The sequence below is a fragment of the Patagioenas fasciata genome, chromosome 9 (assembly GCF_037038585.1).
Source record: "Patagioenas fasciata isolate bPatFas1 chromosome 9, bPatFas1.hap1, whole genome shotgun sequence".
Classification (NCBI taxonomy): Eukaryota; Metazoa; Chordata; class Aves; order Columbiformes; family Columbidae; genus Patagioenas; species Patagioenas fasciata.
The window spans coordinates 11,987,592-12,004,503 of record NC_092528.1 but is presented as its reverse complement, the minus strand read 5'-3'; the positions used below and the strand labels follow the sequence as shown (position 1 = coordinate 12,004,503).

The following is a 16,912-nucleotide window of genomic DNA, read 5'->3' as shown; positions in this document are numbered from 1 at the left end:
ACGGGCCAAACGATAAACAAATACACATTAGTTGTATGTATACGTAAGCCCTTTCATTCTCAAAAACAGGAAAGAAGCAAGACGGATCTTTCCTTGAGCAAAAAATTACCAGGACAAAAAGAAACAGACCCACTGGCATGTACCCATAGGAGGCTGAAAAAACGCAATTCAGAGCCACAGGTCCCTGTGTTACATGCAGACAAGTTTAAACATACAAAAAATAACAACACAAAACCACAAAGCTTCTTTCCCTTTCCTGTAGTCTCCCACCTTTTCTGTACAAAGATTGTTATCCTGTACTACAGATATGCATTTTTCCTTGCCTTCTAACAGCAACTACTTACATAGTACATTAGTACATATTCTGTTTACACTGAACACCACTTTACATTCACGACGGAGGCGATAAGCAGCCATATGGCACCAGGTTTACGTGGCAGCACACACTGACCTGTGCTCAGCACACCCCTCTGCCTTTGCCATCAGTACGTAACTGGCCTCTGGACTGACCCACGATTAACTGACTGGAAGCACAGCAGAATTTATCTTTTCTAAAACAAACCAGCCAAGTGTGATGAGCCAATTGAACTTTTTAAAGTTTCCTAATGTGAGGGTACAAATAAGACGTTCCAATGCTCAACCTTTTCACAGCAGTCTTCTCAATCATGTCCTCATGCCACGTAAAATAGGAATTGCAGCAGTTCTTACTCAAATGTGTTTTGTCTACTTCCATGGAAAGATTCAATCACATTCAATTACTTAATTGCACTACTAAATCAAGATTTTTTTCTGAGATAGTCTGATTTGAAAAAGTCTCTATGACACATAAAACATTTTATTCTTACATTTATTGTCCTATTTTTGGAAAAAAAAAAAAAAGAAAACACAACACAGAAAGAATGCTTCGAAAACATGTAAGCATGGCTATTTTAAAACACACATATAGACCACTACATATAGAAAACAAAAGAGGGAGACACTTACAGAATTGTAGACTGAGGCTCAAAAAGGCTAATAAGGCTGCCAAAGCCAGCAAGAACAGAAAGCGGTTTCGGAAAAGCATTATTATTCGTTCTGCTTTCTCTTCATGGTTTCATCTTCATATATCAATGGTTCCTGCAAACAACAAAACATTGGCAAATATATTTCAGATGTTGAAGCATCATCCATAGGAAAGAAAATTCAAATATTCTTTTGACACTGTCAAGTTATTTCTTAAAGGCAAATACGGGCAATTCAAATTGGCAACAATGGTATCGATAAGTTCTCTTCACCTGTGTTATGAGATTAACTACATTTCCACAAGACCGAACTTTCTAATTAAAAAAAAAAATAAGGCCATTTCCCATAAAATTACATTTTCTCCTGCTAACAAAGGGTTAATGCTCGTGTTATAACATGGTCAACAGTTCTTTAACAAAAGTCTCTTGCCCCTGTGCAAAGCAAATCACAACACAAATATTATTTAGGGGCTCTCAAAAACAGTTTGGTAAATTATCCCTAGCAAAAAAAAAATGCCATAAGGTGTTAAAAAGGTTCACATACACACACACTTTTAAATATAGGTTAAAAAATAGTTTCTCAACTGGTTGCCCTTTCACTGATACAAAGTTCACAACTCTTGTTTAAGAGAATAAACCGTAGGAAAAATTACCAACACCACTACGCAGAAAATGGAAAAGTATATTGATTTAAGATTAACACCTGGGATAATTCTGTGTAACAATATTTTTAAACAACTACTGTGATGAAGACCAGAACAATATATTTCAAGTTAATAGTATTTAATAAAACTTCAAAACTCAAATAACTCATTGCAAAAGATAAAGACCAAAAATAAACCACAACCCTCTCCTGAAAATACCCACACAAGAAGCATGCACCATTAGTAAAAACCACACTTTTCCTTGCAAAATGACATCCAAAAGTGCACCAAATTTGCTGAGGTGCCCTGTTGTCACAGATGCCCATTTTCCACTGGAAAATGGCTCTATATAAGGGATGGGAGATGTTCTCACACACACTTATTTTTTTTTAACAACCAGCCGTTCTTATATGCAAGCGATCCCTTTTCCCAGCACCGACAGCATGTTGCAGGAAACTGGTCAGCCTTGAAACAAATCTTCTGACATTCCCAGATCCTTTGAACTGAGCTCTGTTTATGATGGCGCATTCAAACACGTTGACAGAAAATAACTTCTTTCCCCCACCACTGTTTCTTTTTGTGCTGGCACTTATTTGCTCAAGGAAAGATCTCTCTTGCTTCTTTCCTGTCTTCAAGGCTAACATACATATATAATTAATGTGTATTTGTTTATCAAAACACTTCTGCATTCCAAAAACTAAGCATCTTAGCAAGATGTTAATCTCTGAGTACTAATAAACCATGTAAAATCACAATCACAAAATTCAGATTTTTTTTTTTTCCCTAATTCGTTTTGTCATCAGTATTTGAAAATGTCTCATGAATCACTGAACTTATTTCATGTATTGTGGTTAGTCTTAAGAAGAGTTGTGGGATCAAGGAGCTGGCCCGAGGTGACCTCCACAGCACGAAGCAATGGGACCCACAGAGTAAGCCGTGATGCTCCAGAAACGGAGACAGCGGGGCTTGCAGCAAGTAAAATGTATTATGCATGTACATTTTGCAGGACTGAGGTCTTCCCATCTCATTTTACTTGGATAACTACCTTTACAGCTTTTGGAAACTATGGGAAAATGGAAAGAACTAGAGATTCTGAGACACAAGAAACTAGAGCCATTACAGTATTTTTCCAAAATGCCAAGAGAACCACAAACGACATGTGCAAGCAGTAATAAAAATAAAGGTTATGGGGTTTGGTTTTTTTTGGTTTGATTTGGTTTGGGGTTTTTTGTTGGGTTTTTTGTGTTTGGTGGTTTTTTTGTTGGTTTTGCATTTGAGGGGTTTTTTTCGTTTGTGTGTGTGTTTGGTTTGGGTTTTATTGGTTTTGTTTTATTTTAGAGAAAGAGACACGAGGCAGAAGGAATTATTTTAACAGTCTGTTTCACAAAAATCATCGTTCATTCTGAAACATCTTATTGAAAGGTATGTTGAAACTAAACTAAACTGAACCACTGAAACTAAACAAAGCTTTGAAGGGTAGAAGGTATAAGGATTAGTGTATACAAGACACTGGGAGATAATAAAGCAGTTAAACCAAACAGATGGAAGAACAGAAGGGGAACCACAGGAAAAAGTAAAATTAGACTTAGCAGGGAGGATGAGGTAAAATCTATTAAAAAGCTCTCAGGAATAAGAGGTCTTGTGCACAGACTACCCTCATTAATATTGTTGCTGCATTAAAAAAGTTGCCACAAAAAAGGAAAGATTACAAGATTAGAAAAGAAGACAGCATACACACCTCATATTAACAAAATGTTTTAGAGAAAAAGCTTAATGAGTTTTAAACCTTAATTGCAAGATCAGAAGTTTTAAAACATTTTGTTTTAAATGCAATATTCAATTAATTATAAACCACATGGGAAGACTATTCTTTTAAATATACTTTGACCTGCTAACAAATTCAAAGTTGCTGTGTTACAGCTTATGAGGGATAGGAACAGCCCTGTTGAGTAGCTGTTGGATAAGACCCTGTAAATGCAATTTCTCATCAGCTCTTACTCGATACCAAGCTGCGGGAACCCGGTGAATGTGTGGCCGAGGGAGCGCGGCAGCCGCTGCTCCCCTGGGCTGGCACAGCAGCTGCTCCCAGGCAAAGCCGCACTGGGTCAGCACGTACGCAGCCAAGGGAGTGCAAGGAGGAGCGTTAGCACTCACTGAAGTGAGCATTGCTAAGCTAAAAATGATAAAACCGAGCTTGGGAGAATACAAAGTTAACCAACCTTATCTCCTCACAAAACTATTTTTATATGTAGACAGATCAAAAAACAAACCACCCAGCAGAACACATTTGGGGTCTTCAGAATATACTACCACATAGCAAGAAGCTGTGGCGTCACAGAGCATCTGCTGCAACGTGACATGTAGAGTACGCTGATCTTGTCCGTTTGCTCTGGGCACAGGGCAGAGTTCGGGTCAGGGCCTGGCCTCACCATCGCCACGCTGCAAGGGCTCAGCGCTCCAAGGTCAGTTCTATCAGCAACCGATATCACCGCCTTGCTCGTCTCCACACAGGGGCCTGAGTCCTTTGCTTTGGAGATAAGTAAATAGTTTACGTAGTTATTGCTTGTAAAGGTGAGTAAGCACCACATCGCTGCAGAAGAGGTGGAACTCAGTGCTGAGAGCAGCAGCGTTCTGGTAGCAGTTTCTGACATGTGCCAGGAACGCAGCGATTTATGCTCATCCCTGAGAAGTCTTGTGCTCAAGACCAAAACAACCCCAGATTGTACCAGGGGAGGTTTAGATCGGATATTAGGAAAAATTTCTTCACAGAAAGGGTTGTCAGGCATTGGAACAGGCTGCCCGGGGAAGTGGTGGAGTCACCATCCCTGGAGGGGTTTAAAATACGTGTAGATGTGGCACTGAGGGACATGGTTTAATAGTGGACTTGACAGTGTTAGATTAATGGTTAAACTTGATCATCTTAAAGATCCTTTCCAACCTAAATGATTCTATGAATGCAGAACATCACAAAGATGACCTACAAAACCCCAAATTTATTTTGGCAACACTAATTACAAGCGTGACACACATAACCAGTCTAGATACTCTGAAGGATAGTCATTAATAAAGCATCCTCTATCAAAATGCATGTAATTAAAAGGCTCTTTTGCAGCATACCTACCTACCCACAGAATTTATCTTTTTCTTTTAAACATGATCCAAAAGTCTCAACTCATCAAAACACGCCAGAATGCCTCACAGCATTAAGAGCACCCTCAGCTCTGACCTGATCTCACCAGACAGTGCCTGCACACACTGGTGGAAGGTGCTTGGCTCTTGCACGCTCGCACAAGTGTCAAAATAGTCTTACGACTGACAGCAAGGCCAGGGAGTCAGGAGACTACTAGCCAAGTCGAAAATTTGGTCAAGTCACATTATCTGTTTTAGGCCATTTAACCACAAAAATTAGTAGCTACCTAGAAATGCTGGGAGAGCAGCACGTCTGCAAAGAGCCCAGCCTGAGCACACAGCTCCCAGCAGAGCAGCTGGCGTGACTAACCTGCTTTTTGTTCAGAACTAGTTGGGAAGTGCTGGCTGGTGCTGCACGTGGAACCTCCCCTGGCAGCCCTGCCTCGTGGGCAAAATATAAAGATATTTTTTGCAGGGTTGAGTAGCTAAGATATTTCTTTTGATTATTTTAAGTCAGATCCTAAAAATAACTTGCCGTGAATGCTTTCAAAGCGCCTGAGAGGGCAGACACGACACTAAACCACTGCTGCTAAACTTGTGTGCCAGCTGTCTGATACTGTTAGATCCTCTAAGCCACCTGTATCCATCTAGAATACAAACCTGGATCTAGCATGAAGCAGAAGCACACTGTTACACTGACTCACCACGACAGCTTAAATGAATTTACTTGATTAAAATAGCATGTCTCCATAAATAATCAATAGTACTTTTCAAAGTCTGCCTCAATAAAATGACTGTATTTATCTGATGTGGTACATCAAAATGACATTGTCTACTGAAATATAAGTGAGTAAAAGTGGTCACAAAGAAACAGCGAAGAGAAATGGTGACTTTGTTGTAAAAGGAAAGTGGCATTAAGTCTGTACCTAACTATATGCCCAAGAGAGATAGAGCGGTATTTCGTAGCAATCTTATAGAACCTAGGAGGTAAAGTAAAAAGCCTACAGGCAACATAAGGTTGATTTGGAGTAACACTCACACATACTTTTAGAAAACGCCATGGAAGAACACAAGGACCCACTTACTAGTCTGATGTCTCTATACTGCAGGAGAGTTTAACTGTAATTGCTTCTTGATCCACCTTTTATCTTTCATCTACATCTGCAGGCTTATTTTCTGACAAAACCTGTTTTGAAGACATCTGAAATGAAGGTGATGGCTCCCGATACAATTATAATTAAGACTTCTGCCTTTACTTTCATTTTAACTCATGATGCTCCATCAATTATTCCCCGGTCCTTTGGTAGTAGCCTACCAGGTAGTACATTCTTCATCTACTAAAACCCACAAGTCCAGCACCTCAACATTAACCCACAAGTCCAGCACCTCAACATTGTCCCACAGCTGAAGAACTTCATACTCTTGAATTGAAAATTGCAGAAAATAGTCATGTCACCAAGAGGCGCCTGCCAAATCTTTTCTTTGGTGCTTCAAAGGATTTGCTTTTTTTGCCTGCAGGAATGAAAAAGAGTGGCTGGGATCTTGTGGTGATGACCAAATGAACCATCACTACAAAGATCTAAGGGCAGTAGCAGAACAGAGAGGAAACGGGAACACTCAGCAGAACCAATTCTCCAGTCAGCACCCTCACAAAACCCCTGCAGGTGACTGTAGTGTCAGCAATTTAAACTGGACATATGATTCCTGCAACACCACAGTTACATTTTGCATAGCATCACCAAGTAACAAAGCTGGCATCTATGATATTGTTAATCATAAGTCTTCATTTTCCCATCAGAAAGAAAAAAGCATTCCATTTTTTTTAGAAAAGCTTTTATGAGAAATAGGTCACATCACTTGGCGTAAAAAATTGCATTTCTGAAAAACGAAAACCAGCTCATCACTGAAAAAATTAAATAAAACCTGCTCGTAATGTCACTCATGTTAACCCAGCCCATGACTTAACCTGGAAGTCAGCAACCACAGGAAACACAGAACTTGACTGAAAGTACAAACAGGTCAGCAGCCTCATAAAAAAGAGTACGTGAAGGTAAGGAAAGCCATGGTAAAAAGGCAACATGTACCACTCCACAGTAATCATGCATGGAAACAGCAGGAAGCAGCAGCTATCCAACAGAGCATAGCTACATCTTGATATGTAAAAATGAATAGCTACTTATAAGATATTTTTATTTTCAAATTACTTAACATTTTAGCAGTAAGTATCTGTTTTTTAAAAATTAAAAAAAAAATTTTTAAAAAAATATACACACACACAACAGCAAACCACACCAAACAACACAGCTAAGTTGCCCAAGTTTAATATATTTTGGTATTTGGAACATTAAAATATCTACATCGAAATTTCTCTCTTTGCCTATTCCAAGTTTCTTCTTTATCTACTCAGTTCCAAAATCCTCGTAGTGGCACAGCTGGTCTTGAGATGTGCAAAAGCTACTGAAAATGGCACAGCGGTATTGCCCAATCTGTCAAAGCAGCCAACACAAGCTCTCCATTAAAGCCAGGGGATCAAACTGAGTTCTTCCTCAAACAATTTTGTCCCTCTCTATGGCACTCATTATTTTCACTGTGCAGCAAATTTAATGCTGGATTTAATAAGTAAAGGTGAAGAGTTACTTAGCATCCAGAAGTGATGAAGAGGTCATTAGCCACACTGAAATGTCACTGCACCTTGAAGATAATCTGCTGTTCTCACAACAAAAGGTCCACTTGACTTGGAGATCTTAGCTTTTCAATCTCAAGGTGTGCAAGCAGATAACACAGTGAACCTTTTAAACATTCTCTTATCCAGCTTTCAGGTTTGAGCAGGACTGTCATACAGTTTTACACTGGAAATTCTGGGAAAACATTCTTCAGCTTACATCCTTCAAAGGACAGTTTCCAGCTTTTCAATTCTGTCCTGCTCAAATCCCCATTATGAATTACCTTCTTTCAGAGATCAGCAGCCAAGAGATGCAAGCAGAACAAGTTTTTACATAGTTCAGGTTTACATTTGATTTTTCTCAGTCCACATCCTCTAGAATGCATTTCTGTTATCTAAATTGGAACCTACAAGTCTATGAAACTCTTAAAATCAGGAAATAAACACAGTCATGTAGAGACATCTATATTCAAGTTATGTTTAATGCATTAATGTTGTAGTTAATGTAATATAACATCATTTTGCAGGCCCTGTGGAAACAAAATTTTAATATATAGGAAAATCTGTCACAAGCCCAACTCTTCATCATCCACTTCAGGAATGTCACCTTATTTCTACTCCTTTCCCTGTGGCAATGATGGGTCACACACATTCCTGAACTGCAGAGAAAAGTAAAAACAAAAACAAGGAAGTGCTTTTACTTCCTAAAGGAAACTGAGCAACTCTTTTATAACATTATTACGAAACTTGAAAGAAACCTTATGATTTTGATGGCTCCAGGCCAGAACTGAATGTTAATTGGCAGCAAAACCATTCCAGAACGTACAGACAATTAAATAATTCTTAAAAAACAGCACCAGAATGTAATTATTTTAAACTTACAATTTTAAAACGCTATGCCATCTGCTTGTAATTGCATCAGCATAGATCCTAATCACAGACAGATCACAGCCAGTGGCTGATCAGATAACATCACAGCTCCAAAAAGCACACAAAGGCAAAGCAGTTCATGTGCTTGAATTGTTATTACTTTTTACAGTTTTAATTATTTGAGGAACTCCCTCTCCTACTGTAACACTCCCCTCTGCGTGCATTTCCAATACAGAGCCTAGAACATGCCTCTGAACAGGCATCTGCTCCCTCTGTCCCAGTGTCGGGGGCTGCATTCTGCTGCAAACACCTTCTTCTGGCACTAACTTTGAACACAAACATTGTGGAGATGCCCTCAAAGCTATTTGCCATCAACCAGTGAAGCCACATTCAATAAAGACATCAGTGAAGAAGCTCACAACCGTAGGAAAATGTTTATTTTCCCACACCAGGTCAAATGTATCCTATTCAGCGTTTGAGATTATGTTAGTATGAAGGACAACATTCTCCTCTGCATGTCTGCCCTTCCACTCAGGTTAGATGGATTTGAGAATAGGATCTGAGCTCCTAAATCTGTCTTTGTTCTTTTAATTCCAGATGATCTTATCCTGGGTCTGTTTATAACCTGCCTGCACATGTATGTATTCTAATGCTGAAAGGACACACACCCACAGCTCTCAGGGGTTCACACACTTTGATTTGCTCACAGTATTCAAATTGAATGGACCTGGGGAGATTCCAGTCAAGCTGTTAAGAGCTTGCTGACTTAATTACTCCAGTCTCTTCAGCCTATTCACCATCCCATCTTGCATCCCCTGCTCAGCCGGTCCTTTATCCCTCACCCTCTGGAAAACTGCCAGAATCTGAATGCACTGAGTTCCCCAGCAACTCACCCATTATTCCACCTGTAAGCATCAGCTAGCTACGCCTTCTGCTTACCAGATGTAAAATGCTACGTTTTCAGGTGATTTGGGCATTACTGAGAGCTTTCTATGAAGTTAAGCACCATTTTACCAAGTTACACATGTGAAAAATGGCAGTGCAACAACCTGATGTTAGAAGCATTCGTACAAGAGGGATGGTTGGGCTGACATTTATTTCATTACTGATTATATTTCTATTTTATCCTTGTACTCCAGCTATATTTTGACCCTCATCCTCAAATACTTTTTCTCCTATGGCCCAGCTATGAGATTTGTTCCATTCTGCCATCATCTGCCAGGTCACCCAACTCTTCCGTAATCAACCACTTCTATACAATCACAGGGATTCCAAATCACAGGTTAGATACACACTTCTGCGTCCTGTCTTCCAAAGGGAAGGCTTTTGTTTCTTTCCACAGGTTATACTGTTACCCATTGCAGCAAGCACAGCTGGCAGGTCACACTGAATTAAAAAAAAAAAAACCCTAAACAGACTTTATTCAGCAATTTTGTCATCTTCCTGCAATCTAACCCCAGAATAGTGATTACACAGATGCATTAGCAGACAGTCAACATTTTCTGCCACCCTTTCTCCCCCATGACACTCCGTACAGCTGCCAACTGTCCCGGCTCTGCAGAGCTGAATGGGGACTAACACAGGCAGCAGAGCAGGGACACTACCGTGGTGCTGGCAGAAGGACATGTCTGCTTCTTCCCTCGGCCCTCCCAGCAGCAGCACAAGGTCACCTCTGGAAACACACCATGCTACAGCTTGAGACAACCTGAACATGAAGGTGCAAGCAGGAGAGTTATTTCTTCGAAAGGAAAAATAAAAATGTGTTTAGGCAACCAGTGCTGGCATTACACATGATGTCCTAATGCTTCATTTGACAGGCCCATTGCCCACATTTTTGTTGCTTAGTTCCACAAAGTTGTTTTCACAACTTATTGGCCCCACAGGAGCTCCTCATGAGGGTACCCAAAAGTCTTCACAGACAGAAAGGCAAGCCTGTGGTCAGACCTCTGCTTCAAGGGCAATCCGTGAACCCACATCATAACCATAGATGTGAGGAAGATGAACAAAGCATTAAAAATATGGCAAAGTACAATATCCAGTGTCAGCTTTGCTTTGTCCTCTCAAAGTCATCATTAAGACTAGACCAAACCAGGTATTCACAACACCTCCCTTTTTACCACCAAAGACTATCAGCATTAGGAAAACGAAGTACAGTATCTTCCACTGTGTAAGTAATTGTGGAATTTATCATAGCAGACATTGAGAAAAAGTTACGGTGTTTAATTTTCTTATTTTTACAAGGGAAGCCATGAATCATATGAAAACTTTCCGTGGGAGACTGACTTCATTCTTGGTACATGAAAAGTTTCAGGTGGCTGTAGAAACTCTGGATGAAACAGCTGGAAAACAGTCACTGACTAGTATTTCCAAACAGCGTTTCCGACAAAGTCTTTGCCATGTGGCACAAACAAGCTAATTGTTTCAGCTTCCAAACATCAGTTCTTTTTAAGAAATAGGACTGCTATCTAGCTTTTCAATGCCAAGTTTACCTCTCTAATCGTTACAAAAATCTAGCTCTGAATCCTTTGCCTGTGATCAGAACCACTTAGTGCATAATCACAGACTTAACATCCACCTTTGTAGCATTCCTGGCAAATGTTCCTATTATCATCTTGCACAAAGATAAAATTGGTCTTTTTTGTTGCTTATGATGAACCATTACATTTATGATTCAGGCATTTTCTGAACACAGTAAAATGACATTATCAGATTTCTTAAAAAAGAACCATAAACACTGATTCTCACAGTACACCTTCCCACTCTTTTATTTCTTCACTGAGCAAGAACATGTCTCATCCAGCTGTAACCAGAGACCACCTCACACTTTCAAGACAAACAAGAACATTAATTTTGAGTTCTAACCTAAACCCAACGCCACAAAGGGAGTCGCATGGACAAAGCTCACATGCTCCTGTGCGGATATAAGTCAAGGCTCATGTATCCTCCACTACAATTTTTAGACAATAACATTTCTAAAACATTCTACCCTAAATGGTTTGCAAAGCCAAACGCTGCTTAAGGGGAGTCCGTTTGGGTTTTACCAAAGTGCAGCCTGCTGTTAACAAAACATGAAGCATGTCATGATCTGTACATTTCAAGTATCTTTCTGGAGAGCTGCTACATAAGCCCTCAGTCATCAGCATCCTATATGTAGCTTTACAATCAACTGTTTCCATTACTATTTCTACTTCTGTGTAATTTATACCATGTATTGGCCTGCATTCACTATGGAAAGAATTCTAGAAAGCATTTCAAAGAAAAAAAAAACAAACTTATTTTAAAGTACAATCTTTTTATCAGTACTGCAATATTTTAACACAATTTCAGTAAAATTACCACAGCACTAAATCCCATGCAAGTAGAAGTCTTGCATGAAATCTACATTTAATCTCCTCTCAGGCATTTGGCATTTCTTCCCCTTTTGCTACACAATTTAAGTTTTCATTTTTATATATAATTTGCCACTCAAGCTAGAGTATTTTTAAATACAACCTTCTGAATGTGAATCAAGGCACAGGTCGCTTACTGACTCCCTCTTCCAGCGAGCCAAGATCCCAGGCTACATTCAAACACTCCCCAGATGCGACTCCCTGCAGGAACAGTCCTGACCCAAACCACCCTGTTTGTCCAGCACCTGGACCCCTGAGGTTCTTTTTATGCAAATCTTTCCTCACTCTTGAGGCTGCTGTCTGGCAGCCCTTGTGTGTGCCAGTCAAGTGCTTGCCAGCCCAGCTGAGCTGCCATCCTGTCTTGTCATGTATCTTCTCAGTAACTATCTCGTGCATCTACCAGTAACTCCCAAAACATTCTTGTATTACCTACAACAAACTCCATCTTCTTTAATCATCCCATACTTCCATCACCAAATAATCCCTTCAAAACTTCAAGCAACAGCTGCATGTTTCACATGCATTTTCCAATACTCCTTGAGAGAAACCCTCACTGTTTTTTGGTAGAGGCAGACTTGAAGACTCCACCCGCTCCAACAGTTAAGGAAGCACCACCTTCTCTGTAGCATCCATCATAAACCATCAATCTAATCCCATCTAAATCATAAAGCATACATTAGTAGGTGGCTTAACATTTAATTCCTACATTCATTTGATGTATGTTTGTGAGCAATAGATATCTCATTGTGGTTTTTTGCATACTAATTGCCAATGTTTTTTCATTAGTTAAAAGAGAATAAAAACCTTAGGAAGAGGAAGAGAATATGCAACTAGAACTGACCATAAATCCAGATAAAAGCCAAACTTAGGACCACATTAATTCATCTTTCAGGCAATAAAACACAAATACACTTAAGATACAAGCCTTTTACAACAAAAATAAATAAATAAACAAATAAATAAATTAAAAATATAATCTGCAACTTCAGCAGAAAAGGCACCCAGTAAAATTCAACCAAAGTTTAGTTTCAAAGGTCTCCTATGAGATTTTGAAAATGAACAAAGACCTACATAAGAAACCTCACAGGATGCTTAATGTTTCTTTCGTCTAAGGAGGTTGTGAGGGAAGATAAATATGTAAAAATCTACACTCTATTGTAAAACCACTGCAGAAAGCAAATTTCATGGGGAAGAGTACTTTTGCACACCCTGAAGCATTGCCTTTTGCGTGCATTAATTTCAAGATGTCCACTTTTTAAACCAAATAAAAGCCCAAAAGACAAATGAAGGCTGACAGAGGAAAGCAAGTTCACCACTATGAAAGTGAAACAATATCACTAAATGCCTGAAGTCTAAGCAGAGGTGCACCTCTGTGTGAATTCACAGGTACAGACACAGTGGGCAGTTACACCAATGCAGCTTTATAGCTCTGTTGTTGTCAGACCTTCACATGAGGCCCTGCTATTCCTCAATATTTTGGGGTTTTTTGCAGAACAGGGAGCTCATATGTATCGAATCTTATAAAAATTCATGTTTCAGCACTACTGAGTTTACATAAAATATTTAAGAGACTACAATTAAAAGCCATTAGAGAGAGGAGCATATGTGTTTTAACCATGTGCGCTACTTTTAGTTACCTTTTTCAGAAGATTAAAATTAAGCAGCTTTTGCTTTCATCCCACTTACACCCTCCCACTACAAATTCTGTCTGAACTAATCCTCCTTCCACAGACGTCAAAACAGGGCATAAGTATTACAGCTACTTACTGCCAAAATGTGTTCATTTAATATCCCATTACTATTGTAATACTGGCACAATAACTTATTATATGTGACAGCTTTTGCAGTTAGTCAAGGATAGAGCCACTTAATCTGTAGTCTTTTCATCAACATGAAACTACATTTGTAAAATTTGTAAAAGAGAAAATTTAAGGTCTGAACCAGATGCTCATCTCAGACTACAGTGTCAGACAAAATAAAGGCTTATAAGGTCATCACACACACTCTTCCAACCCTGTCATTTCCATTGTCCCAGCCTTTACGTAAAGTGATCTGTCCAGAAATTCAGGTTACAGTATTACAAATACATTGTTTAATCCCTTACATCCCAGTGTATATATATATTTTTTTAAAATACTTTCACATATTGTAATATTTTTAAGTGCAACATTCTGCATGAAGGCCATGACAACCTCCATGTCAGAACACACTTCCAATGAAAAGTCCGTGCTCATCAAAAGGTTCAGCATTATTCTTCAGGAACCTGCCATGCCGAAATACACTAAGAAGTCTGTTCAAGGCTCTAAAAATATTCAGGTTAAAGTATATACAATGAAAGGGACTGCTATCAGCTACACCAAGGATAACAGACATTAAAAAAAAAAAAAAAAAAAAAGAGCAATTCAAGTAAGTTACTCCACTCCAGTCACAGTGTATCAGCCAACAATAGATGACAAAGTGTCAGTCCAGTGGAGAAGCAGAGCAGCTCCGCAACAGCGCTGTTCTATCTGCCAGCCAAGGCTGGTAAACACCACGTCTGTCACCACAGAGGCTCTGAGGGACTGAAGAGCCCATTTGGGGCTCTCGCCGTGCACTATGCGTGCACCCCCGCCCCCACGCCGGACTGCACGGACCGCTCACGCACACCGGAGCAAGCCCGTGAGTACCAAGCCCCGGGTGTGTGCCCGCGGGTACCATCCTACAGGTGAAGTTCCTCCCGCCGAGGCCTCACGGAGCGGCCAGGCCGGGTGCGGGGGCAGCTCGCCGCCCGCCGAAGCCCCCGCCCGCCGGGCCGCCTCAGCCAACGCGGCCGAGACCGCCGCTGCCCCGGGTCTCCCCGGTGCGCCGGGCAGGCGGGAGCGCACGGACCTTTCCCGGCCTTCGAAACAGCCTCTCCCGCCGCGCCGTAAACGCCCGGGCCGCACCCCGTCCCTCCCCAGGCGTCGACAGCGACCGCCCGCCGGAGCCGCCGAGTATTTAACGGGGGGAGGGAAGCGCCGCGGATCCAGCCGGGTCGCGCTGGGGCACCAGCCCGAGCGCTCCCCGGCAGCGCAAACAGAGCGCCCTCCTGCCTGCCCGGCAGGGGGGATACCCCCGCCCGCCGCACCCCCTTACCTGCCCTGCCGCGCTCAGCGCCTCCGCCGCGCCGGGGCCACTGCCCGCCGCCACGCCACGGCTCCGGCTCGGCAGCCCGCCGAGAGCCCGAGTCCCGCCAGCACCGCCCCCGAGCGGCCGCCCCGCCCGGCCGTAACTGCCGCCCCGCGGGGCGGTGCTGCTCCCGGCCCGGCCCGCGCCGCTGCTCCCCGCCCTCGGCTGCCCCTCCGCGGGACGGGACGGGCTGCCCGGCTTCCCCCTCCCGCAGCCGGGCGTGGGGAGCGGGGGCAGAGCGAGCTCGCCGCTGCCCGCGGCACATGCGGTCCCCGGGCGGGTTCACCCTCTGCCGACCGCTGCTTTCCTAACCGCAGTTGTGGGAGACCAGCGAGAGACTCCGTCACCAACAGTGGGCATCGTGTCCGAGTTCCCCACACCAGAGTCCCCCTTTTCACCTTCCTGCTCCTTCCAGCCTTGGAGTGAGCGGCCAGCAGTTCCCCACATATACTGGGAAGTACAGCTGGAAGTCGTCATAGCCCTTTGTAAAAGATGTCAATTTCAAGTCCTTGCCAAAGACGAATTCTACAAATTTCAATTTTAAAACGATAAAATAATCATATTCCTTTGTATAGCTGGTGCAAGTGAAGTCATTTCATAACTTGCAAATCATTCGCCAGGATTTGTTGCCAACAAAGAAGCTCTCAGCTCATCAGCCTTTCCCCTCATAGAAGCTGGATACTTCTGCCAGCTTCTAACTGTGTTGTCATGCTGCTCTACCAGCAAAGCAACTTCTCTGCATGGCCTCTACTCTCTGGTCACGGTGACCGGTGGTCACTGCCCTGTAAATAGCAGCATGAAGCCAAATTTGCTTGCTTTGATACTGCCCAGCCACAGAGCCAACATACCCAGTAAAATGGTTGGGTATGTTTTTCTAGTTAGACTGGTACTTTTGCCTGACTGGTATGATTTCACCTGTAAACGTGCTCAGGTTCTCCATCTTCTCTCCTTTAGGGATAAGAAGTAGGAATTAATCTAGTTTTAACCAACGGACCACAGAGCAGCATGGAAAACAATCATCCAGCTGCCAATCAGAAGACTGGAGCCTTTATCGACTGCTGCTCTTGACAAACCATACCATGATAGTAAATGCTTGCCAGGGCAGTTACGTTCCACCTGCATCCAGAACAAAGCGCAATTCACAAAGGATTTGGGATTCAAGAACCGTCAATCTGTTCTCCGTGTAATAAAAGGATTTCATTTTCTTCATAGAATGTTTTTGCTTTGGAGAATAAAGTTGTCCATGCAACAAAAGAAATCAACTTTGTTAGAGATAAAGGCGTGATATTTATAATACAAAAGACTATGTACTCAAAACTTGTTAGTAGCCTCAAAATTTCTCTGCAGATTTGAAAGATGAAATTAGTGGAGACCAACAGAATACTTGCAGGGCAGAGCAACTGCAACACCTGTCTTTGGAGAAGACTTGGAGTTATGCAGAATCTCACCACATCACCTCACTTGATATTTTTGTCAATTGGATCCTTCTCCTACACACACCATTACAAATCCAATGGCCTTCTTATAGTGCTAGCACTACTTTGTATCATCAGAATTTGCTCTTCCAGCAAGTATTGGAGGGGTGTCCTTACTGTAGAGTGAGTCAGCTATGAACTAACAAAAATCTTGTTGCATTAACCAAACAGTAGGCCTGAGCATGTGCAGATGCTAAAGCTCTAAGCATGCTCACAAACATCCACCAGCTGCTACTGAGACAATCTACAGTTACATGTGGTCAAAACACTGTAGCGTCCCTCTGACCTCCATCCCAAGAAGTAAACTGGCAATCTGCATTTTAGAGGACAGATGATGGTGAAACACAGCCCTGTCACCCAGGGAGGACAGTTCTAGTGCTATGGTTTACCTAGATTTCTGAGCTCCTGGTCTTATCCTACTTTTTTTTTTTTTTTTTTGAGAATTACATATATTTCATCTGTTAGGTGTTTATTTTAATCTCTCCATTTCTAGCCACTGAGTCACAACAACAATGCATTCTTCTGTTTGCCAGAGTTTCTGAATCAGAGATTCTTGGGAGAAGGTATGGGTTGGTTCAGGGCTGTCCAGCAGACA

The 16,912-nt window shown here is 41.8% G+C and overlaps 1 protein-coding gene and 1 long non-coding RNA gene across 2 annotated transcripts in view; one reads left to right on the top strand and one right to left on the bottom strand.

Annotated features, from left to right (window-relative positions):
• The window catches only part of PXYLP1 (2-phosphoxylose phosphatase 1), a 48,478-nt gene extending 33,568 nt beyond the window's left edge, over positions 1-14,910 (bottom strand). The window contains exons 1-2 of the mRNA XM_065845081.2: positions 14,810-14,910; positions 985-1,116 (exon numbers count right to left, since the gene is read on the bottom strand). Of these exons, the coding sequence (XP_065701153.1) occupies positions 985-1,063 (79 nt within the window). The 5' untranslated portion in view covers positions 1,064-1,116; positions 14,810-14,910. The remainder of the gene's footprint in view (positions 1-984; positions 1,117-14,809) is intronic.
• On the top strand, positions 14,140-16,047 carry LOC139828626 (uncharacterized). The gene is made up of 2 exons (XR_011740473.1): positions 14,140-14,353; positions 15,797-16,047. It is a non-coding gene; the product is annotated as an uncharacterized lncRNA (long non-coding RNA).
• Positions 16,048-16,912: the final 865 nt, after the last annotated feature.